Source organism: Thunnus albacares, chromosome 6 (assembly GCF_914725855.1).
Source record: "Thunnus albacares chromosome 6, fThuAlb1.1, whole genome shotgun sequence".
NCBI classification, from domain to species: Eukaryota; Metazoa; Chordata; class Actinopteri; order Scombriformes; family Scombridae; genus Thunnus; species Thunnus albacares.
This window is the reverse complement of record NC_058111.1, coordinates 18,046,637-18,065,164: the sequence shown is the minus strand read 5'-3', so window position 1 is coordinate 18,065,164 and position 18,528 is coordinate 18,046,637. Positions and strand designations below refer to the sequence as shown.

General features: G+C 39.8%; 2 protein-coding genes across 2 annotated transcripts; one reads left to right on the top strand and one right to left on the bottom strand.

Annotated features, from left to right (window-relative positions):
• Positions 1-641: 641 nt before the first annotated feature.
• On the top strand, positions 642-5,075 carry c1qtnf5 (C1q and TNF related 5). Its single transcript, XM_044355344.1, has 3 exons — positions 642-813; positions 3,785-4,026; positions 4,104-5,075. Exons 2-3 carry the CDS (start codon positions 3,795-3,797, stop codon positions 4,622-4,624), a joined length of 753 nt encoding a protein of 250 aa, XP_044211279.1. The 5' UTR covers positions 642-813; positions 3,785-3,794; the 3' UTR covers positions 4,625-5,075.
• An 8,140-nt stretch (positions 5,076-13,215) lies between these two features.
• On the bottom strand, positions 13,216-16,707 carry rnf26 (ring finger protein 26). Its single transcript, XM_044355310.1, has one exon. It carries the CDS (start codon positions 16,231-16,233, stop codon positions 14,884-14,886), a length of 1,350 nt encoding a protein of 449 aa, XP_044211245.1. The 5' UTR covers positions 16,234-16,707; the 3' UTR covers positions 13,216-14,883.
• Between the last annotated feature and the right edge of the window lie 1,821 nt (positions 16,708-18,528).

Genomic DNA, 18,528 nt, shown 5'->3' with positions numbered 1-18,528 from the left:
CAATTGCTGCATGATAACAGCAGTAACATGTTTTCACTGGCTCAAACTGAAGGGATCTGCGAAAATCAGTCGCCTCAAGTTTATAGTTTTCTTGCCAGAAAGATATTAAGACCTCTTTCTTTATCAACTTCACACCGCCACTGAAGCATTACCGAGAAAAGGAGATTACCATCAGAGAGTCTTGCTTGAGTGCAACACCGATATTAAGTATTAGGTAATATTTTGGAGGTAGATCATAAAGATCACGGAGTTTATGTCTATATTAACCTCTCCTCACCTCGCTGTTGAGGGTCTGTCTTTAAAGCGATGTTGTTTTTTGTGTGTGATAAAGAGAAGAAGACATTTTCAGCTGCACTGTATCACGTTGACATTTGCAATTTTCCTGACCGCAGCTCTCTGAACTCTCTGTGGTTATGTTTCCGAGAGTTTCCCAAACACTATTATGCAACCTCCCAAACATTCTTCCATTTATCATCCTCTTATTCCCCTCTTAAATCCCCCCCTTCGTATTGATTTTGTTTCAATGTTTTTGTTTTACACATATTTCTCCTTTATTTGTGCTGGATGAACATCAAATATTTCCTTCAGTATCCTCCCTGTTCTCTCTCCTCCACCCACAGTTCCTCCTCTCCCACCCACCCCAGTTTCTAATTGGATTTCATTACCATATCCCTTCAGTTTTTCCCAGCCAGACTCTCGCTGGTTGGGAGGAAGAACTTTCACTGGATTCTCTTTAACACACACAGATATCATCATCATCAGTAGCAGCAGTAGCAGCAGCAGCAGCTCTCAGAGACTTCACTACATCATCTGGTAAGTTAGGCTTTGATTATTTTCTTGAATCAGCTGCTCTTTTAGAGCCGCAATGTGTCCGATACTTTCAGCGTTGAAAACAGAAAGACATGACCACCTTTTTCCTCCAGACCATCCAGTAGGAACTGAGTTACCATAAACTGCATCACTGATATGACTGCCGAGCTCGATTACAAAGTAAACTTTGTTCAGATCATCAGTAATATCTGAAATTAATACAGTACTTAAAGTATCAAAAGTGAAAGTACTCATTATGCAACAGACTGTCAGTGTTATATTGTTATACTGGATTTAATTAATGATGCATTAAAGTTTAAGCAGTATTTTAATGTTTTAAGTGGCCGAGGTGGAGCTTATTTTAACTACTTTGTGTTGATAGTTATCATAATCTTAGTTTTTTAATATGAAATCTTAATCTGTAAAACTGTCAGATTATTGTAGTGGAGTAAAAAGTACAATAATTCTCTCTAAATACAATTATTCAAGTAATGTAGGTATGTCAAGTACTTAGTTACAGACTTTCCACCTCTAGGTAAAAGCATTATTCAGCAGTACAGGATTAAAACAGATAAGTTTGCCTTTAACATGACTCAGTCTCATACAGAAACGTGTAATATTACTGCACTCCAGCTGGTCTTAAGGCAAAATGCCAGTTTGTTTCCAAACTGGCCAGTGGGACTTTTTTTCTGTGTTGCAGTGAATTCAGTTCTTTGAACTGCCTGTAAAAGTTCATACAAATCTTCCAGGTTTTTCAAAGTCTGGAGGAAGTTGAATCCAAATCACCAGACTCTAATAAGAGTGTTTTGGATTTAGCTTCATCCAAAGTTCTTTCAACTGCTTTTCAACATCTGGACATTACCTCATAACAAATTTTACAGCAGGCCACAAAAAGAAAATTAAAAATGAGATATAAGTCAGCTGATTATTGCATGATAAAGTGAGTATGACAATCTGTTCTGACAGTACAAACTAAATCAGAAGTGTGTAGTTGTGTAGAAACTATATTTCACATATTAATAGTTTTTAGTGTCTTCTCTCGTGCTCTCAATGAAAACATTCATGTTTCTAATCATCTGAGCTACTGAGTAGTGGTGGCAGACAGCTGCTCAGACTCTCCAGTATTTGTCCTTTCGTCTGCTCTCCTCTTCTGCAGGAATGCTGACATGCATCTCTCTCTTCTCTCCCTCCTCCCTTTTTTTCTGCTCCTTTCTTTCTGTTTCTCTCTCACTCTGCAGCTGTGGTGGATGTACATGTAAGCACTCAAATCCATTCAGGAAGACCTGCAGATAGACGATAAAACTTTTAACTTTCCTCATCATTGTCACGCAGCATTAACAGCGAGTTTTGTTTTTATTACTTAACCACACTATAAGACAGCTGTCAGTGTTCCTGTTTAGATCATCAGCTCAGTTTACGGTCGAGTGACGCCTGTCTTGCTCTCAGACAGGCAGCCAAACAGGGCTAGAGGTGAGACAAGCCGGTGTCTCTTCTTTACTGGATTCTGACTGGACTAAAAAACCCAGCAGGAAAGATAAAATAGGAAGAATGTGGGGTTGTTGAACTCTCATACTGAAGCAGGGTCATCTGAGGTTTGAGGTTCGTGATTCCTGTTCACAGAAAACAAAGACAGAGGGAGAATTTGAGAATTAACTTTTTAACTTTTAGGTGTGCCTGCGAGTAGTTTCTGAGTAGACTGTCTGGTATTCGACATTTCATCAAACCTTTATAAGAAACATCTGTTTAGAATCTAAGGATTAGTCATGTTTTGTTTTGCAGATATGATTAGTCATTAGATGAGGAATTATGTAATTTTCATTCTCCAGAACTGAAAAACAGATTTTATAATGGCCCAAGTCAAGGTTTCACTTAGAGAAAATGCTTGCCATCACGTAAATGATAAGTGTTAGACACAACATGTTTGGATACAGTGCAATTATACCAGTATATAATGAAAAATGATGTTGTTTAGTTTAAATTTTGAGTCATTTAACAGAAAAAGGGGTATTTAGGTCGAAGATTATATACCTAGTGTATATCTAAGTGGGTTGGGGTGAATCTTCTTTCATTGTTGATCATTTTTTTCTTCTTTCCATCACTTCCACTTCACACCACGTGCCTTCCTTGAAACTAAGCATGCTGTTTTTTTTTCTCTCAAATTGTTCTCTTAGGAAACACTGGTTGGAACCAAAAACGGCACCTGTGTTAATAAACACAAGCACTCCACATAAGTGTTGTTATAGTCTGAGCTGCAGTGAAAGCTGTAGGAATGTTTTAGTATCATAATAAGCTATTAGATTATGTAAGAACAGCTACCTGAGTGGAGGAGGACACTTTGAAAATGTCATCTGCTCTAAATTACTGGTTACTTCCTTACAGCTTTGGCAGCACTAAAATATGTTGGATTAAGCCAACTCAATAATATAATTTGTTATTTCAGTTTTACAGGAATATGTTTCAAAACAGAAAGGAGGAAAGGGGCAGTGCCTCTATTGTTACAAAGTAAATGATTAGAAGAGAGTTTAATATGGACCCTAGTAAATGTTGGTTTAGTTTAAGTGCTTAAAATTACAGATTGTTTTTATAAATCAGCCCACATTTACAGGCAGTTTGGGACTAACTGAAGTCATTTTCAGCCAATCAGGATCCAGTTTTGTCATCCTGTACCAGTATATTTGACAAGAGGATGGAAACTGAACGCAGGGCCTTAATTTTTGCTGTAAAACTCTCATTTCAGTGTGTTTATTTATGCTGCAATTTCAACATTTATACATGCTCCCATTTTCTTCTGTCATGTGATTCTGTGTGATTGGACTTGATCTTTATAGTGGCTTTTGTGGTGCACTTTTGTATATTCAGATCACTGTTTTTCCATTGTATGAAGTTAAGTCTAAACTTTGGTGTTAACCCTCCTACAGTTTATAAACTGTAAACATTTATGCAAACTGCTGAACTCTTGTCTCTCTCTCAACAGTGTCTCTGCAATGACATCTCTCAGGCTGTTGCCTTTGTTGCACTCCCTCCTTGTCCTACAAGTCCAACTTTCCAGTCCATTAGAAGACAACAAGATCCCTCCCAGTCTGTGCACTGGTCAACCTGGTATCCCGGGCTCTCCCGGAGCTCATGGCGGTCCTGGTCAGCCGGGGAGAGACGGGAGGGACGGGAGAGATGCTGCTCCAGGGGAGAAAGGACAGAAGGGGGACAGGGGAGATACAGGTGCTCTGCTTTATTTAAATGTGTGTCTGTATGTGTGAGGGTTAAGATCAGCACTGAAAGTTCCTCTTTGTCCGCAGGTGAGACAGGAGTGCGAGGTCTGACCGGGGACAGAGGTGACACAGGAGAGAAAGGGGAGAGGGGGCAGCCAGGAGAGTGTGCCGTGGCCCCCAAATCAGCCTTCAGTGCCAAACTATCAGAGGGCCACAGTTCACCCCTAACTGTGGGAGACGCAGTCCGCTTCGACAAGATCATGATCAATGAACAGGGTGACTACAGCCCAGAGACGGGACGCTTCACCTGCAAAGTCCCTGGAGTCTACTACTTTGCCGTCCACGCCACAGTCTATCGTGCCAGCCTGCAGTTTGACCTCATGAAAAACGGGCACACGGTAGCATCTTATTTTCAGTTCTATGGCAACTGGCCCAAACCTGCGTCTCTGTCAGGCGGCTCCCTGCTGCATCTCATCCCTGGTGACCAGGTGTGGGTCCAGATGGCTCTGGGAGAGTACCATGGATTTTACTCCAGCACCAAGACAGACAGCATCTTCACCGGCTTCCTGGTGTACTCAGACTGGAAAAACTCTGCTGTGTTTGCATGAAAGACACGTACTCATGAACAAAACAAAGTCATATCCCACTTTGGGAAATGAACCGCACACATATTTCCACACATATTTCTTGCCTATTTTAGTTTTATAATTGAGATGTTCTGGATAAATACACGTGAATAGGCTGTGATGTGGAACATCTGTGTTTGTGTAATAAGTAAAATCACACACCAGACAATGTTGGTCGAATGGCACATACTGTACCGTGCAGTGTGAGGTTCACACACCGAGCAGTAATGTTTATCCAGTGTCTGTTCTTCAGTTGCTGCCTTTAAACTGTTGTGACAGTCAATTCTTGTAACAGATGTTGTGTCAGTGGCCTCCAGCCAACTCCAGGCCACAAATTCAAACAGCTTTCATGCTATTATTGCACTTTGTTTCCAAACGATTTCTGCACAGCAAACATCAAACATGAATAAAACTTTGTAGTTTTTAAAAAACACATGACTGAGATATTTGTGGCCATAATACAGACACACGTGATAAGATCAATTGTACTAATAGGTGCAATAAGCCAGCCGCTTTTAACTTCTATCTACAAACAGGACTGTTGAGTCGCTATCATAACATACCTGCCTGTGCAAACACACCTGTCTATGTCTGTTTAATGCTCGATTACCTGATGGCAGCTGTGGAAGAAGTGCTCACATCCTTTACTTCAGTTAAAGTACGAATGCAACAGTGTAGAAAGACTCAATTACAGTCCTGTATGCAAACTCCTCCTTAAGTAAAACTACAGAAGTATTATCTGCAAAATATACTCAAAGTATTTAAAGAAAAAGTACTCATTCTGCAGACAAATTGTACCTTTGAGTGTTGTATTATATATCACATTATTAGATTGATAATGTGCATAAGTAGCATATTACTGTTTAAGCTGGTCAAGCTGGAGCTATAATTATAACTATTTTACATACATTTAGGTAGTTTAGTCCAGGTGTTCTCCAAAGGGTCACAAGATAAATCTGCATTGTTGTGAGAGTACTATTTTATTTTTTTTATCCTACTTTTCTTTAATCTTCTTTTGCTTTTTTGTTGTTTTGGGTTTATCTCAATGAGCTTTAAACAACCCTCGGAAAAGTTAAGAGGGGAAATCTCTCTGTTGAAGCTGCAAACACTTCAGATATCTGAAAAGGGCCCCAATTTGATACTGCTTTGTTGTGTAGGGTCACAAGCCATAAATATTTGAAGCTTATCATATGTTTTTTTTAATGTAAAATCATTATTTTAGCAAGTAACTACAGCAGTCAAATAAATGTAGTGGGGTAAAAAGTACAATGTGGTGAAGTCAAGTCAGATGCCGCCCACTTAGAGCCCAGCTCTGCTTGAGGTTTCTTCCCGTTAAAGGGGGAGTTTTTCCTTGCTGCTGTCACCAAGTGTTTGCTCATGGGGGAATGGTTGGGTAAATTAAAGAGTATGGTCTAGACAAGCTCCCTGAGATACCTTTTGTTAAATTGAATTGAAAAAACTGAATTTAAAGTGCAAATATTCCAGTAAAATACAAGTACATCAAAAGTACAGTACTTGAGTAAATAGACTTAGTTATCACTGCCTTATTGATCAACTTTCACATGGCACTTTAATAATTAAAATCTGACACCCAACGCTTTGTTTTTCACTCCCAAAGGCAGAGCTCTACCAAGGTATATACTGAAATGAAAAATGCTGGAAAATATTCATTTTCCACTGGATTCACTCTGTTTACTTCGGTCTAATGATTTCACCAAACGCCTTAAGTACCTTGACAGACTCACAAGCAGCATTTCAACACTGTGAGCTGCTTGATGTAAGTCTTCTCCTTATTGCTGGCACTGATGAGAGGTTAAATCAATAAGAACAAGCATTATTTTCTCACTTTACTGAGCTGAGACTCTGTCTTTGTCTCTGACATCTTTCTTGAGGCAGGATTGTTTATTTAGCAGACTTAAACACTGACAAGACCATAAGACCAAAAAGGCTTTCATTGCCTGTCAAACACACTACCTCAGACATGAGGAAATGTTATTTTCCCTTTACTTGCTGAGACTCCTACACATAATTAAGCTCTAAATATATCCTCATAACTTTTCCCTCGAGGGAAGAATGAAAAGCAGGGAATTAATCAATCTTCCCCTGGCATCAATCATTTATTTCCATTAGTTCACGGCTTGTGAATCGTTCTCTTAACTGCTTGAAGCCGATGGCCAGACAGACAGTGACATCACTCCCTGAAACACAGACCTCTCACTGGTGGGCGGCTGTCTGTTTGGTTGAGGGAGAATGAGGCAAGAGTTTGACATCTTGGCATTTAGTTAAGATTGTGAGACGATATGAGAGACAATGTGCATATGCTGTGTGATAGGCAGATTTAGAAATTTAGCCAAGATTTAGAAATAATTTCACATTGCTCCAGCACAACACCACCCCTGTAAAAAATGTTTGAGTAGCCACAAAAATGCCTGTGAATTTTTATGTTTCTCTCAGGTTGTTAATTCGTTTACAGTGCTGTGCAAAGGTTTTAGGCACTAAAAGTAAAGTGAGGACGCTTTCAAAAATAATGGAATGAATAGTTTTAACTTATCATTTAACTTCATATAGTTATACACGTTCAGCAAACAGAAGAAACCTAAATCAAATCAATATTTGGTGTGAGCACAGTTTGCCTTTTAAACAGCGCCAGTTCTCCTCGGTACATCTGCACACAGGTTTTCAAGGTATTTTGGCAGGTCGGTTGTTCCTGCATCTTGGAGAAGTTGCCACAGTTGTTCTGTGGATTTAGGCATGTCAGCTTCTTCTGTCTCTTCAGCTAATCCCTGACTGACTCCATGATGCTGAAATCAGCATCTGTGGGGGCCAAACCATCTGTTGCAGGACTCCTTGTTCTTGTGGCTGAAGACAGTTCTTCATGATTCTGGCTGGGTGTTTGGGGTCGTCGTAACGCTGCAGAATAAATCTGGGACCGACCAGAAACCCTCCTGTTGGTATTGCATTATGGATAATAATCTAAACATCTAAAGCGCCCAAACTAAAACTTCTGCACAGTTGTGTAGGTCACCATGAGGTTGCCAGGCAACCAGCAGGCAACCAGATTCCAGGAAGTCACTGTTTCTGGCCAAGAAGCAGGAATACCACAAATTGTCCTCTTTATACTTTGGTTTTTGTGTGGATTAAACAAACGAAATATAACATTTTAATTTTGTTACCTTTGGACAAAGGCTAGCTGTTTCCTCTTTTTTTCCAGTCTTTATGCCAAGCTAAGAAAACCAGCTGCTGGTTGTAGCTTTATATTTAATGGACAAATAAAAGAGTGATATCAATCTTTCTCATCTAACTCTGCAAGAAAGCAAACAACCACATTTCCCAAAATGTCAAACTATCACTTTAAAGCCTCATCCAAACTGCCTGAGTAGAATTTGTCATGAGAAATACTAAATCCCTGTACTATATTTTGATTGATTTTTAATGTCAAATTTGAATAATTTTGATTAAAAAAAAGAAAAAAGCAAAAACAAAACAGATTCAAGCTGTTATGTGGAGTGGAGCAGGTGGACCCAAACACAGGAGACTGTAAGCAAAACAAGGCTGAAGAATAACTTCTTTATTCTCGATCATGCAGGCAAAAACAACAGAAACAAAAAAAAAACAGAATACAGAACAAGCAGAACGGACTGAACAAAGGATCCAACAAAACTGAACTGAAAACCAGGACAAAAATACAAACTGAACTAATGAAACAACAAGGAACAGGTGGCAAGACACAAGCACATGCTGGGAGCTGATAGGCTGGGGAAGACACGGGGGGGCAGGGCAGGGCTAACAAGACTGATGCAGGGCAGGTGTGAAGGGGAGACAGAAAACCCAGAAACACAATGAATACAAGTCTAACTAATAAAGGCAACTTAAATGATATCATGCCAGAAGTCTTTAAAGATACAACTCAAAACAGCTTTCTCCCACTCAACCCAGTTCAAACAAAAAGGGAGGAAAGTCTGAGGGCCTCTGGAGGACCAGTAGAGAATGGCAGCTAGGGACACAGACTGCCAACAGAACCATAACATTAACACTTAATGCGATTTGTGTGTAACTGTGGAAAGCAGGTCATCAAATCCCCAAATTTCCCAAAACAATACAGACACATGATTTCATTGTCCTCAGTGGTAGCCCATAGGAGACAGTATCTCCAAGTAAAAATAGAGATACAGTATGTGCAGGTGTTGTCCAAACAAAAATATGATATTAAGACAAAACTAAAACATTCCCGATGAAGATAGTGAGTCATAATACAGCTGCAAACTAGAGGATATATCCTTATTTCCTTATTAAGTAGATTTTTCTGTGTAATTTGGCATTATTAAGTTTTCATACTCTACCATCTTCATCATAGCTGGTTTATTTAGAGTTGGAGGTACTACTTTGTCCAGCAGGGGGCAGTGTTGTATCACTCCTCCCACTGCAGCCAGCGACAGGAACATCTGCACAGGAGAGAGTCCAGTATCATCAGTATGTGGTTCAGATTTTCTGGGCAGGATTGATCCTTTCAGCCAGCTGCATCAACATGCTCCCAGTCCTGAGGTGCCTTTATGATGGGTTTGGGACTGGCTTAAGTAGTTAGAATGAATGCAGACAAGAATGTACGAGAGGAAGAGATCAAAAAATGAATTGTAATTATGTATTTTTAGAAAATAACAAAATAGTCGCCTATGTGAACAAGATTCTCTTATTTTTAGCAATGGTGAAAGTTAAACTGGAAGGATTCTTTCTGTAAAAGCAGACAGATCAATAATCAAACCTCTCTGTGCTCTTCTCTGTTCATTATAAATGTATGAAAGCTGGCGCAACATTAAGACATGTATTCTGAATGTCTGTGAATACTAAATGGAGTTTTGAGCTGTCTGTAGATCAGCATGTAATATAGATAACTTGATACAGCCACTGAGGAGTGAGAGGTTTTATTTTCCACAGATAAAAGTTTATGTCTTAAGTTTAGTCACATCCAGACACATTGAGGACTGTTCGAAATGCATTTCAACTTAAATACATCCTCCTTTATTTGCTCCTTTATGGGTCTCTCCATCAGCAGTCTCTCACAGTACAGACGTTATGGTTAAGAGTAAAAAACTTACTAATCACAAGCAGTCTCATCACATTCTGAGGAGCTTTCCTAAATACATTTTAGACTACAACTTGATCAACAAATCAATTCTCAGTTAAAAAGATTTTTGATGGAAAAAGGCAAAAAATAAACAAAAGCCTGCAGTTATGCTGTTATAGCACAATCAGAGGAAAATGTACTTGTTTCCATTGGAAAGTAATATTTGAGAAAATGTCTAATAAAGAGAAAACGAACTGTCTTGTCTTTGGAAAGTATTACTGTATCAAATATTCAGGGTATTCTCATATTGAAATGGTGATGCTCAGGATGTTTTTTAGCTTCCTTTCTTGGTCTACTTAAGTGATACAGTGACCATAAGAAACACAGGTGATCTCCATTTAACTAATTACGTGATCATGTGTGTCCTATCAAAGGGAGTGAGTACTTGCAAATCTGTTTTGACTTTTTATATTTATGATTGATTTAGATTTACACTTTAAAGAGATGTTTTCACTTTTACATCAAACGGGTCTTTTTCTGTTATCTGGGTAAAAAAAAAACACACATTAAATCTCCTTTGATTCAATGCTGTTGAACATGAAATCTTCCAAAGGGCATCAACATCAGCAGTAAATCTATCTGAGTAGGATTATAAAGTCCCCTGGTTGTACTTCTTTTTGAACAGTGGCACATTTCACTGCGTCACATCGCTCTCTCAGTCCAAAGGTGAAAGTTCAAGTACCGCGAGGCTCCTAACGAGCCCTCTGACCAGATGGCTATCACCCAGCTTCCTTCTTCAGGAGTCACCAGCTTTAATCTGTGTGTCGCTCGTACATCACACACTGCATTTATTCAAGGCCATCAGGATTATCTGGATTAATTACAACAAACCTCTTAATTACAGTTGAGTCAGGGTTGGGCAGAGGCCAAGACTAATGAGCTGCTCGTCTCTCCTTCTTTATCTCCTCACATTACTGTCACACTGTTGTTTACCGTTTTCATTCACAGACACATTTTTCTCTGACAATTTTCTCTATTTTTGTCTCCTCTAAATCTCCAGATTTGATCTTCTTTATACTCAATTTTGGTCCATTTTGAATTGTTGTATTTCCTTTTCATAGCTTGTCTATTCAGGGACATTCTGCTGTTGTTCATCAGCCCACATAGGGAGGTCAGAGGTCAGGGTCAACTCTTGAACAGTACTGTTCATAGTAGGTACAGATCATTTTCTAAAAAGAGAGATCTTTCCACTCATTAAGGCATCAAAATTAAAGCAAACAATATGGAGAAGACTGAGAAATCAAGCGTCAGAGTAAGAGATGGAGACAAGGATCATAAACAAAAAAATTCAGCCTGAGTGAGGCAGAGAAGAGCGCTGTATAGACTTTGACATTTTCCCACACTGCTCCAGGCCAGGACCACTGAGGTCAAGAGGAAGAGGTCAAATCCCCAGAGTATAAAGCTCTCCTTCGTTTACTCCTCTCTGATCTTCCCCTGACATTAAACTTCCTTTCCTCTGTTAACACCATCCTCATTTACAAGTGCCACATAAACACTGCTGAGGCTGATCTCACAGGTCAGAAGACAATAAACAACAACGACGTTTACTTTCTGATCTCTCAACAGAGTGTTTAACTTGTGGTTATTAAGAATAAACCTGTGCACACCTCTCATTCAAGATAATATTTCTCCTGCTGAGTCATTGATGAGTTCAGTTGTAGCACTGATCTGGTATTGCAAAAAAAAAAAAACCCTCTAAAATTAAGATATGTTGTAGAATGATGTGATTAAGCGCATTCACAGATGTTTACTGTGGAGCTGCTTATATTTTTAGAAACTACATTGGGAATGGGAATGAAACCTCTCAAGTTGCAAACCACAATGCTCTGGTGAATTGTCATATGCTGGTGGAAGTGGTCCCATATGACCATTAGGGGCCCTCTCCTCTAACCCTGCAGCCCCCCAAACACACACTCACATAAAGTACTGTATATACACATAGAGCTCCCTTCAGCGTCACAGATGTGAAGCATGCAAGTTGCAGTATCTCCGGTTTTGGATGCTGCGCTGACAACTAAAAGGAATTTGTAATCTCATGTGTCCGGCCCCCGTGGAAAATACTTCCCACTGCATTCCAGTTTTAGAAATCTGCAGCACTCTCTACACATGAAGGCCCTGGGTTAACATGGGGTGTGTGGAAGTTGTCAGAGAGGGTGAAATAAGTAAAGACAGAGAAGCCAAAGAGAAAAATATGTGATTTTTTGAAGTACTATTAATAGGAATGTAAATATAAATGTAGTTTTGTGCTAGATAGGCCTGCACAGGTGTTACTAATAACATTAACGATGGTTCTGTAAACTGAAGCCAAAGCAGCTAAATGAATTTCAGCAATCATTAATGTCATTATTTACACCTGTGCTTCTCCTACTGTGACATATCAAAATGTCTCCTGTGACGAAGGCTTATTGTGACGCTTTTTCATGTCTGCAGGGAATGAAGACAGATGAGATCAACATCACAAGACACACCTGAGCCAGATGTCCCCCTTACATAAACTTTACGTCATACGGGATGGATGGTAGAGATGGGAAAGATTCTTATGTTTACAACTTATCAGCACAAAGACAACTCAAGATGGTTGTATGATAACAGAGTTGGTGGAGTGATGGTTAAAAATACTGCACATTAATAATACAACACATATCCAGTAAATGTTTTGCTTGACTTTCAGGAACTTCCATATTATGAAGCTCCAAGACAGATAAATCAGAGCCTTCAAAATACTCTGAGTTTCTCAGTTGTAATTACAACTTGGATGTTCACGCTATTTACAAGTCAGAAACATATAATTGCCAGTGCCACCAGGCCTATAATTGTACAGGCCTGGTGGGCCACCGGGCCAAAAAAATCTTTTTTTGAATGCCAAGAATAATGCCAAATATCCATTCATTTGGAAATCAATAATCAATAGCGTTTGGGAGCCTCTTGATGTGATGCAAGTGTCACTGCTATCAAAGTCCCTTTAAATTACTGCAGAGTGAGAGCATATGGATGCAGGTTAACTAACGTGAGCATGGCACTGCCTAAAAACAGAAAAAGAAAAAAAGAAAAAGCTCTAACACGGGTGACGGTCAAACAAATATATCAACGTTTTTCTCCAAAACTCTTGAGTCAAGCAAAAATACAGATGGGGAAGAAGGGAGAGGGACAGCTTATTTTTATGCAATGAATGAAGCTTGTTAAGTCGTCCTCTCCTTGTGAGCACTTTGTTTTAAGTTCTTGAGTAAACCAAGCAAACAAAAATTTGAATGCAAATATAAATTGCAGACCGCCTGCTGCGCCACCTGACCGAAGTCGACTGTGCGAATATGCCGTCTCCACATAAATGTACTTGAGTATTCAATATACCGTACCAGTGTGTCTCATGTTTTTGTAGCAGTCTAATAGTCCAGGTGTGACAACATTTACAAGGATTATGATGTGTTGGGCTTGTGAAGATTACAAGAGACAGTTTCAATGACTGTTGTTTTATTATGAAATGAAGATTTGCCAGTTATGTGGCAGCCATCCCACTTAAAAAACACGTTACATTCATGTCCGCTAAATCACACTGTCCAACTTCGTTCACACAGGTCATACAAAGTGCAGGTAGCAACATTTGATGGTCATGTGAGCTGTTACAGTCCACTGCAATCTTTAGTTAGTGATACATACATCCACGTTTTAGGAATACCTGAGAGGAGTCGTCGTTTGTGTAGATTATATAATAATGTCAGTAATTGGTATTCCATAGCTCCCGTCACAAAAATAACCCAGAAATCAAATTCCTTTAAAGCATACAAACTGTTTAAAGTAAAACACTTTTCAAAAAACAAATGAAGGCATATAACAGATTGTACTTTCTTTCGCCATATCAGCCACCATCGATAATGATTACACATAAAGTGGTGTCACAATAATGCCATGTAAACTTTAAACACTGATATCAACAAATAAGGAAAAACAAATACAAATGGAATTAAAAAGCCTTATTGGTTTATGGTCCTTTTATACAGACAGAAATCTGTTTTATTGCAATGACAAAAGAAAGGGAAAACCTTTTATGGATTTTGTGTTGGTGGTGACTGTAACACTGATGGAAGACTGGAATAAGGCCTATCAATAGAACAAATGGAATAAAAGCTGCATTTTATCAGGACTGACTGGAAAATTATAGACCACTTTCCTTAAATACAGAAAACCTTTTTTTTTTTACTCTCTTAACATGGCTCTGTGTGAAAAGCTCTATGCAACACAGTTAAACTGAAGTGGTCATTATTCACAAGATTATATTTAAATGGTAAACTCTTCCACTGCAACAAAAGCTTGTGGCGTTAAGTGTATGCTGTTATACACACACACACGCGTGTGGAGTCATGTGTGTACTCATGCAGAAAAGCACAGTGTTAGTTTTCTTCACAGCTTGGTCCACTGAAAGCGGCCTACATTTAAGACATGAGCAGTGGTAAACATTTCAGCATCAGGGAGGGGTACCTACAGGTTACCATGGCGACAAGACCTGAGACATATCATGGCAACACTTGGATATTTACACAGGTGCATCTTGGCACCAAAAAAAAAAAAAAAAAAAAAAAAAATTCTTTCCTTTATTGCTCTCAGAGAATACACATTCCTGAAACCAAATCTTACCAGATAGATCTGGTAATCCAACAAATCCCAGAAATCCTAATAAATTGATCATGCTAACAAGAATGGTCTGTGTGGCTAAAGCTTCATAAAGCACATAGAGCTCAGCTGTTGTAAAAACACATCAATGACATGTGTCTTCATTACAATGAACACTGTAGTTTATTTTGAGTCAACCCTACATATATGAATACTCACTATTGCAACACATGTGTATTAATCTGTGGCTGAAAATAGTCCCAAACACTATTTATGCCTGTTTTAGCAACATGTTAACAACTACAGAGCCCCGCTGTTTTAGAAAAGTGGGACTTAATACACAGACAACAGACTAGAGAAGTAGGAAACTATTTTGGGATTTGTTGACAATAAGAAAAACATAAAATAAAGCCAGATATATCCTTTAACACAACCCAGTAAACCCAGTAACATAAAACATCATTTCACTTTAAGTATAGAAGCGAGCAGGTTTAGATCAACTTCTGTTATTCCCTCATAGATACACATCCATAGTGTTGAGGATCATGTGCCGACAGAGCGGGCAGTTCTGTTGGTAGATCGGCTGCCTCAGCAGGATGTTTGTACAGTCTCGACACAAGCAGAGGTGTCTGCACGGCAGCAGCACCACCGTCTTGGCACAATCCTGGCAGATCACACACTTCTTCCTTTCCTCCTGCTCCTTCAGCAGAGTCAGCAGGTTCTCAGCAGGCAGAGGTTCACTGTCTTTGCCCGAAGACGACTGCTTCTTAAGAGGTCTGTTTGTACTGGAGGAGGGCACAACTAAATCCAGCAGCTCCCGGTGGACTCCATCCCCGGCTCTTCCGTCAGGTGGGTCCCGCCTCTCCTCTCCGGGGTCGCCATCGCCACGTGCTCTGTTGTTGTTGTCCCTGTGGAGATGTGTCCTCAGCACCAGGCCTAACTGGCTGCTGTGTCGGGACAGCTGCTGCCAAAGTCGTCTCTCTAGCAGGCGGAGGTGATGGAGTATCCTCTGTAGGCGTTGCATGGCACCACGTACAGAGTCTGGGGTGTTCTGCAGGGCCAAAGCCAGGCGGCGTAGAGCCAGATAAAGTCTGCGCAGGGCAGGAAAAGAGTTAATGTAATCCACACTTCGCATAGCAGCTTGTCTGGTCAGTTCTGGGTTTAGGTAGGCAGTGGTTGTTAGAGCGATAGTGACAGTTAGCAGGAGGCCATAGATGTTCAGAATAAAGATGCTGATGAACATATGAACCAGCGAGACCAGAAAGTCTAATACCAGTTTACAGGGTGACCACAGGAAAGCTGACGTCCCAACAACACTGCTGTAGAGAAAGGTGAAAGAGGTCAACGTGAGCTCCAGCACCTTCTGCAGCGGGCTGGAGACCGTCTGCCACACGCTGACCACCGCCAGGTACAGGTTCTGGGTGGCGATGAGTGCAAAGTTGACCACCGTGTTGGTGAAATAGACCACCAGGCTGACAGCGATGCCGCAGCCCTCCACCACCGACAGCAGACCTCGATACAGGTGGTCCTTCCCTCGAAGCAGGACGTGCATGGACAGGTAACCCACCATCTTCAGGCTCTCCAGCAGTCCCTCCAGTGCCAGCACCAAGCTGCCCAGCGTGGTGACTGCATCTTGGGCTATGTTTGATGTCGCCTCTGCCATGGACATCAAGCAAAACAGGAGAAAGTTGCCCAACTGCAGCACTAAGTTGAGGAGGAGTGTGGGCAGGTTGGTGATGAAGGCGACCACGGCCAGGATAGTCCGGACGACCGTGTGGACGATGACAAAATTCAGGTCCAGCAGCAAGCAAGCAGCGTCGAGGCATTTTCCTACAGTGGAGATGACAAAGTTCACCAAACCCATGGTATCTTATCGATGTTTACCTCTCGATTGTCTCCACGGTAAAGTCCATGTTTCGTTTATTTGTTCACGGTGAGACACTCGTTGATTGATCCTCTGTGCCAGGCGAAACAGTACGCCATTCCTCGCACCGCTAAAAGGACGATAAATGATTTACTTTTCATGGTTTCCTCATCTTTGTTTCTTCATCTGAAGCGACAAGCTAACATTGTAAACACAGGCGTTACACAGGCGGATGTTTGGTTTCAAATGAGCGACGGACACTTCCGTTTGTTTTCCGGGTTAGGCCTCGTTCAGAACACAGTCCGGAAACATTTAATTAGTTAGACGGTCACTTTATAAAAGCTGTGATTTGTAAAACCAACAGTCAAAAATAGGAGAGACGAAGAAAGACTCACTATAAGCTTAAACGTGTTTAACCGTCGCTAATGTTGCCGCCATATTTGTTTTGGTCGTGTCAGCTGACTTCTCCACTTCCTTCCTGTGAGTTTTTTTTTTTTTTTAAACTTTAATAACAATACAATAATATTACAATGTAAATGTAATGCAATGTAAAAAGATACATGATACAGAAATTAAGAGAGCAAATAAATAAATTAAAAAGTGAATAAGCAATATTGCAAACCAACTGAAAACATCTGGCAATGTCGCCCACAGTGTTTCTCAAGACATGAGATGTCTTTAAAGCTTTTTTGTTTTTAGATACCCTGCAGACAGAATCATAGACTGTCTGAAGTTCAACAGAAAACAAGTTTTTGTTTGGAAGAAACTGAAGAAATCTAACTTTGTGAATATGATGTTTTGCCCAAAAGACACAGCAGTTTTATCAAGTAATCAACTTCATTGTTGTTAGACTCTACATTCAAAAATAAGACCATATTTTCTGTAATAGGGACCAAGACCTTATGAGTCTCCCAAAAGGAAATTTGAGTCCAAAAGTTACTTCAACACAAAAGACATAAAAAAATAAAATTAGAATTAAATGAGAAAAGGACTCAATCTCCTTTTTGCAGAAGAAACATGAAGGGGAAACATCAGGTCTAAAATTGTGAATGAATTCATTGCATGGATAGTATCTGTGTGAAATTTTAATATGTCCTTGCTGAGAGTTTGCACAACATCACAGAGCTGTTAATGATTCACTTTGTTTTATAAAATTCCACATAAAATATAAATAATATGATATAAAATATATAATAAATAGTTATAAATGTATTACATTACCATTAAAAAATAAGTAACTTACCAAATTCAGATTTTTTTTAAGGCCGGGTTGTGCTTAGAAAACAAGTTTCAGTTGCACGATATTGGTAGGCTAAAAAAAATACATGTATTTAATCATTTTAGTAATTTAATTGGCAAAATTACTGTATCCACAAATCTCAAAACGAATTGAATTATAACTCCTTAATGAAACCAAACAGTGACACCATCTCCTCTTCAAACAATAAAAAGCTGTTATAACAATTGAAACATGCTCATTCTACCTGTGTTGTTAAACTAATCAAGTTTTATAAAAGATAAGGTTACTACAAGGGGCAGCTGCCTATTTTTCATTGTTGTTGCAATGACCCCCCCCCCCACCCCTCCACCGTGACCCACCTACCCCCTGAAAAAAGTTGAACTCTCTGTCATGCAGTCCATTTTTATTCTACGACTACACATAAACGACACAAAATCAATGACAGTGAATACTGTAGTATTCCTCCTACTGTTACTATTACTACAACTACTACTACTACTGCTAATAATAATAATTTTATTTATAGAGCAATAAGAGCAAAGTGCTCCAAGGGTAGGAAATTCAAGACATAAACAACATTAGGGACAATTGCAAAAGGTATATGAAGAAATGCTGTACATACATCTATAAAGCTAGGTCACAAATTAAAGGAAAAACTGGTACATATTTGAATGCTTGACCCCTACAGTGAGGGGATCTGGTGGATCTGTTATGCTAGGGGGCATTTTGCTGTCATGATTTGGGTCCCCTTGTCCCCTTAGAGAGAAGGGTCACTGCAAATCAATACAAAGTTGTCCTGAGTGATCACCTTTATCATATGATGAAACATTTCTATCTTGATGGGAGTGGTCTCTTCCAGGATGACAATGCCCCAGTTCACAGGGCACGAGGGGTCGCTGAATGGTTTGATGAGTGTGAAAATGATGTGAATCATATGCTATGGCCTTCACAGTCACCAGATCTCAACCCAGTTGAACACCTATGGGAGACTCTGGACTGACGTGTTAGACAGCGCTCTCCACCACCATCATCAAAACACCAAATGAGGGAATATC

Bases quoted from the DNA above. Each gene is read 5' to 3' on its own strand.
- rnf26 (XM_044355310.1), bottom strand. From the start codon at position 16,233: ATGGGTTTGGTGAACTTTGTCATCTCCACTGTAGGAAAATGCCTCGAC.
- c1qtnf5 (XM_044355344.1), top strand. From the start codon at position 3,795: ATGACATCTCTCAGGCTGTTGCCTTTGTTGCACTCCCTCCTTGTCCTA. The intron at 4,027-4,103 runs GTGCTCTGCTTT...CTTTGTCCGCAG, and splicing joins GGGGGACAGGGGAGATACAG to GTGAGACAGGAGTGCGAGGT.